Source organism: Saccostrea echinata, unplaced genomic scaffold (assembly GCF_033153115.1).
Source record: "Saccostrea echinata isolate AGI-Se365-2 ecotype Australia unplaced genomic scaffold, CSIRO_AGI_Sech_v1 ptg000004l, whole genome shotgun sequence".
Lineage (NCBI taxonomy): Eukaryota > Metazoa > Mollusca > Bivalvia > Ostreida > Ostreidae > Saccostrea > Saccostrea echinata.
The window spans coordinates 5,177,441-5,184,156 of NW_026889753.1; the positions used below are offsets into that span (position 1 = coordinate 5,177,441).

The following is a 6,716-nucleotide window of genomic DNA, read 5'->3' on the forward strand; positions in this document are numbered from 1 at the left end:
AGTTAGAATTCCCAAATTGCGAGTTAAAAATTAAGTAACTCGCAAAAACTTGCGAGTTGATTTTTTTTTTGCATTGAAACTGTATCAAAAATATATAATATGACAGAACAAAATGCTTTCGATTTAAATCAGTAATTTAACTAAAAATCACACTGTAGTTGTATTTTGTGTATTGTACAGTAGTTACTTTTTCCTTAAGTTACATGTATTTAATTTATATAAATTTAACTTTATATGAAGATTGCGAGTAGTCTTACAAAATTGCGAGTTCACTTTCTTGGTACTCGCAATTATTTGCGAGTTGTAATTTTAGGGAGTTTCTAACCCTGCTACATGAAAAGAAATCTCTTGCTGTGGCCTTCTAATCAACACTGAGATTTATCTACATTTTGTCAATTAACAAATGTTCATTTTCAGTTCTACATTAATTCAATATACTGTAGATTCCTTATTTTTCACGAGTACTTATTAATGTCTCTTTCATGTCAAATCACGAGAACAATAATTCATGAGTGGATGGTTGATCAAGGGATTTTATAATTGATTTCAGCACCATAAAAATAAAAGTGAGAAATTTTATTTCGCGAGTGGTGCGTCTCGCGTAATTACACGATAATTAATTCCTCGCATATATTTAGGAATCTACAGTATCCAATTAAACTAGAAACAAAAGACATGACAGAGTCTGACACATCTGTTTCATACTTGGATGTATACTGAAAAAGACATTGACTGCAAACTAACAACTAAACTTTACGATAAACATGATGACTTCAACTTTTCTACTATCAACTTTCCTTATTTAAGTAGCAATATACCACTATATAACCTGCACATGGAGTTTATGTCTGAAAATGTCTCAGACAGAGAGATGAGTCTCATGCAAGAGCATGTTCTACATACAATCAATTTCTAAAATGAGACAGGCTACTGACAAATAAGTTAATGATACAAGGATATCAACAATCTTGTTTGCAATTAACATTTTGCAAATTCTCTGGTGATACAATGACTGTTTGCAAATATAGTCTATCATTAATTCGAATGATGACAGATGTCTTTCATAAGAATTTTTAAGGTTCGTCTTCTCATTTTCAAACCAGCAGTCTAACACCTTAATAAAGGATAAGCAAAGCAATTATTTCTGGAATATTCTTGTTTTATTTCTTGAGCAACTTTTTGGGCCGCTGGTAAAACAGCTCCTTTTTCTGAATGACATGAGTATTTGGTCTGTATGCATGAGATGGTCACATAAAATGCCAGGACTACTTAGTACATGAGATGTTTTTAAAAAAATTGAAAAAACAACAAAACAACATAACACAAAATTAAATAAAAGTTAAAGAGAGGAATACTGATTTGAATATAAGTCACGGGAATTTAAAACAAAGGTCAAAAACACATTATATTGTAATTTGTACAAATATATAGTAACAAATCTCATCACATGCCAGGATCATTGTATTCATGACATTTACATGAAATGATTATATGAACATCAATTTTGGAGGACATGGAAAATTGCCAGTTTCAGATCAACCTGATCTCCAAAATTCAACAGAGTATTACAATCAGTAAGCCGATTAATCCTACACTTCTAACAATACTAGTACAACATTAAATAACATAAAAAATACACAATATAATGCCACTCAAATCTGTTGAGATCTTGCACATGTTCAAGTAATAGTTTGTAAAACCATGAAAACTAAATGCAAAAACCAGCAATGTGGAAGCATTAAATTGAAACCATCTGTTAGAAATTTCACATCACTAACTTTAAGATTTATGAATATGCCACTTCATGTGAGTGTCTCTCTAGTTTGTAGGTGCTCAATTTCAAGATGGCATATCCTCTAATTCACACACTACTACTGCAACTATGTATAAACTTGACAGTATAAACATTATCATTATTCCCTTATTATTTTTTTCATAGACTCAAAATTGTCTATATTGAATATATCTTCAAAGGCAATTCTAGCAGGGGGAAGGGGGGGGGGGGGGGGGAGGAGAGAAATTGGGGGTCAATAATTATTGCATCCTTCCAAGATATTCAGTGTTTTAAATTTTACGCAGTTATTAACACTAAACATGACTTTGGACCTCCTTCCTAAGACCCAGAATCTACCCTCAATTCTATCTTAATTTTAATCTTTATTGATATTAATTTACAAAAATCAATAGAATATAGAGAGGTTAAATCTTGAAATCTGTGAAAATGCTTTAACGTTGCTAAAGGCACAAAATATAGCTATCAGTAAAACACAGGTAATGATCATCAACAATGCTGATCAAATGGGATAGACTGATAAGTATGGATAAAGTTCCAAATGTATTTTAAATGAAAGACCAATCTATCTTTCTTGTGCTTAAATACTATCTACATTGTGACTACAGTGTTAATCAAGTGTCTGATTTCAATCGCAAAATATTCAACACAACACTTTACATGGACACTAAGGAGTGCTTGACTAAAGTCTGTCATAACAAGCTGGTCAACGTCCTAAGAAGCAGGAAAAGTCACTTGAAAATATCTCGTTATTACAATTACATTGACTAAGTCTCTTGAAGTATCTACTAGAACATGTACTGTTAAGTAACCAAAAAATATTTTCCATAGCGAAAACAAATGAGTCATGATCTAGAATGATGAAACATGATAAATGTCTTCTTATTAAGAACATGTAATTTAGCTTGTTATGTGTCATCCTAAAAATAAATTCATTAAAAAGTAAATCAGCAACTTTTTTGTAATTCATATTTTTTTTTTTAATTTAAACAAACACTGCTGCAAATGGTACAATTTTACAATTAACAAACTTCAAGAATCACAAGAACAGTGTTGCTGTATACTAAAATAATACTTGTATGGATTTATCCGTCTATGTATTTGGTAGTCCATTGTTCATTTCGTTATTTGCTAGTTGCATGCCACAAGCATTTGGTGATCAAATACTATTCATTTATAAAGTTTAAGTCTGTTAAGCTCTTAGTAGAAGTATACAGATTTTTTCAACTCTTGATTAACTTAAGCAGGTGAATTTAAAATTTTTCTACAGGCAATGTATTTTAAAACCTTATAAACTGATTGACAAAAGCTAGTAATCTTAAGTCTATTTAATGTAATATACATTTAGAATTAAAAGTACATGCACTAAGCTTGATCACTGAATGTTAAATTTAATAAATCTCTTTAAATACAAAGGCAGATTTATTTTTCTATATATAAGAAAATAAATTCTCATGTATATGCTATCGCATAGTGGGCGAATGAACAAACAGATTGAAATGCTGAACATGTGGGAAAAACAGCCTCTTAAAAATAATATCACGTACATGTACATGAAAGGAAAAACACAACGTAAACATAATACTTATGTGTAGGCAGTGCTACTGCTATAACAGGCAGTAAGTACGGATAACATTATAGGTGTGAAAATGTGTTTCAATAACTGATTCTATGCGGCTGTGCGTGAAAAGTTTAAGTGAATGAAAACATCTTTAACATGAAAAGAAATATACTATATTTGCTTAATTGGTCCCAATTGTTTGTTGACAAAAAAAATCAATTCAATATACTTAGATTATTCCAGTATTCCTAGATATATATGATTAGAGATCATACTAGTAAGAGAATTAACTTAATACTCATGATCATAATAATATAAAACAAAACTCAATAAAAATAAAACTTTTTTCAATATCAAACCATTACATAGACAACTACATGCAAAACAACATGAGATTTTTCTCTTATTATTGAGAACTTAAGCACCATGTGTATGACTAGACTGACAAGACACAATAGTCTAACACAACAAAAGGGAATACAAAAACAAATCTATCAATCAATAAATCTACTACTAAACAGATATAACTCTATCACTAAACAGTTCTACCACTAACATTCAATAATAACTATCAGTAAAATAAATCTACTCTAGACTACTGAGTACTCAAGCAATTGGGGGGAAAAAAAATTACATCTACCAGATTCTCAATCTGCCAAACATTCAAATTCATTCTCACATGCAAGATAATAATACCCAATTCAGTCATTTTGATTTTGGCATATAACATGTATAAAATGACTACATAAAAACATATGAGATTCACAGTTTGCTTTTTAATGAAGGGGGTTCCATGTCTCCCATTTGACAATTTCCATTCATTAAAGGTGTCTCTACCTCCACTTCTGTTACCCCATTCTGCTTCCTGGTACAGTTCTCCTCCTTAAATGTTTTCCATAGTAACTGAATTAGGTCTGATATAAACATAGCAGATGTGTTCTTTCCAACCAGCTTCAAAACAAAGACTCCGTCAGACCTTAAGTAATGCTCTGCAAATTTCCTCGAGAGTTTCTTGTCAAAGTTTGTGTGAATTTCACCAGCTACCTTGAGATATTTTCGGACGTACGCGACTTTATTTTCTCCAAATACTATTACATATATCCAGTGGAACAGGTTTCCAAAGGAAAGAGCAGCTAAAAGAAAAAACCAAAACCATAGAAAAGTGAAGATTTTTTCATTGAATAGATTGATGGGCAAGACACATTGCACTGTGAAAGTCTGAAGATTGGCAAGCTGACGAATTTTGAAGTCACACAAAGTCACTCGCGGAAATCGAGGCGATTCTCTCCAGTTCCTGTCATAAATAAAATTTTCAATCACTTCAAATCCAAACATGTTAAAATCTGTAGCCATGAATGCATTCAGAAGGAAAAACTGCCCCACAACATTGGCACAGTACAGAAATTTGGTGAACATGTAAAAACCGGTGAGAAATGTTCCATCTCTCTTTCCACAACAAAAACACAGCACATTGGAATACTTTTCCCTGACTTTGACTAAGAAGTTGTACCTATACTCTCTATGTGTCTGGATCCAGCGATTAAGGTACTTGGCAAGATGAGAGATATTTTTCATTCTATCTTCTGGGTCTCCGAGCATCCCCGTCTCAGACAGTGTTGTTATCTTCTCGATATTCACACCTGACTGTCCATTCAACATACGCCAAACAATATTTGGAATTTTGAACATGAGTGCTTGAAACATAAGAATGATGGGTATCCATTGATAGTAAGTCAATTCTTGGTCATATCTATCGGCTACTCTATGTGGTATAGGTTCTTCCTGAGGGACGTAGTATGTGTTTGAGACCCAGCAGAAAGATTTGGCATAAGCTGTGTATGCACTTGTGAATTCAGCTGGCACCCAACACTCGATTGGGTTACCTGCATACTGACCAGATGATGTCACCACTGCAAATAAAGTCAATAGAACCACTGTCCATAGGTGGTTAAGGCGGTCAATCCAGTCGTCGTCACTACTGCCAGTGATCTTAGAGAAACTGGCCAAGCTGCCTAAAACTGTACTCAACCTGCAAAAAAAAAAATCAATTTAAGGTACATTACATTTAAATATCTAAAGGCTGAAAACTTTTATTAAGTGTACATTTAATAAACTTCATTATCTCGAACATGGATATCTCTAATACCATGGATATGTTGGAATCACTTGGAAGTCTTAATTATGTATTCTTTCTTTATATATGTATTTTAACCTCTTTATCTCAAATCCTCAGATATTTCTCAGTTTTTTCTTGGTCCCATCAAATTTGAGATAACTTTGACTGCATTTATATTTAACTTACATGCTATACTCTTTATTATATTTCTTTATCAGAGACATATTCAACTTGTGGACATTTTATGCACAATATATTGATAAATAAAGTGCATGTACACATCGGACATGTATTAGTCCTTTCATAGAAATACATATTTTTTCTACATAACAAATATTTTAAGTACTGAGCAAGTCAGATGTGTACAGACTTCCTTATCAACATATAAAATGCTACAATGATGAATTGACCCCCGAGAAATGACTAGGATGAAGAAATTTTAGAAAGCACAGCATATTATGCAATCATGTTTATGATATAGAATTCAAATTTAATGAACATAAGTGTAGAATAAAAGTTACTAAGGTGGAAAATTTAAATTCAGCACTCTTAGATTCCTTACAATACATACCTGTATTAAAAAAAAAGTCATAATTTTTTTTTTCTGATTTCATAACTGGAACTTACTTATTGCTTGGAATAAACTAATATATGCATGTATAAATATTATTTCAAAACAACACTTCTTAACTGATTTGGAATTCAAAAGACTGACTTGCATGTATGAGTTTGTGGCCCCTTGTGAGGGATTTTTTTTTTTTAAATTACATCTTATCTTTAAAAACTGATATACAGATAGATCACTATTGCAAAATACTTATTTCAAAGTATACATTTTCTTCACTTCAGTGCTTTCCAAGGTAATTTGTTCACTTCAAAGTTCAATTCATTGAATCACAATGTGATCATGCACCAATTTGATTGAAAACTCTGTATATTACTTTAAGCAGTCTTTATCCCCCTTCTGATTTTACTTTTAAAGTTTTTAATAACTAGTCAATAGATATTTGCTCGTATGCATGTGTACATCAATTCAAAGACAACAATGGAACTCCAAAAATTTAAAAAAGTACAGTATTGACACGTATACCAGTAATTCCTTAAAAAGTTTAGATTTTTCTTTTACTTGGATTAAATAAAGCTTAAAATAATGCATTATATTGAGACAGGAACATAAAATCTAAACCAACTTGTTTTTGTTTTTTTTTTTTGTTTGTTTTTGTTTTTTTTTGGGGGGGGGGGGCATA

General features: G+C 31.6%; 1 protein-coding gene across 1 annotated transcript; it reads right to left on the minus strand.

Moving 5' to 3' along the window:
• Positions 1 to 1,138: 1,138 nt before the first annotated feature.
• LOC133179206 (innexin unc-9-like) lies at positions 1,139 to 5,693 on the minus strand. The gene is made up of 2 exons (XM_061313999.1): positions 5,656 to 5,693; positions 1,139 to 5,382 (listed from the first exon to the last, which is right to left on the minus strand). The coding sequence occupies exons 1-2, from the start codon at positions 5,691 to 5,693 to the stop codon at positions 4,116 to 4,118; spliced, it is 1,305 nt and encodes a 434-aa protein (XP_061169983.1). The 3' UTR covers positions 1,139 to 4,115.
• Positions 5,694 to 6,716: the final 1,023 nt, after the last annotated feature.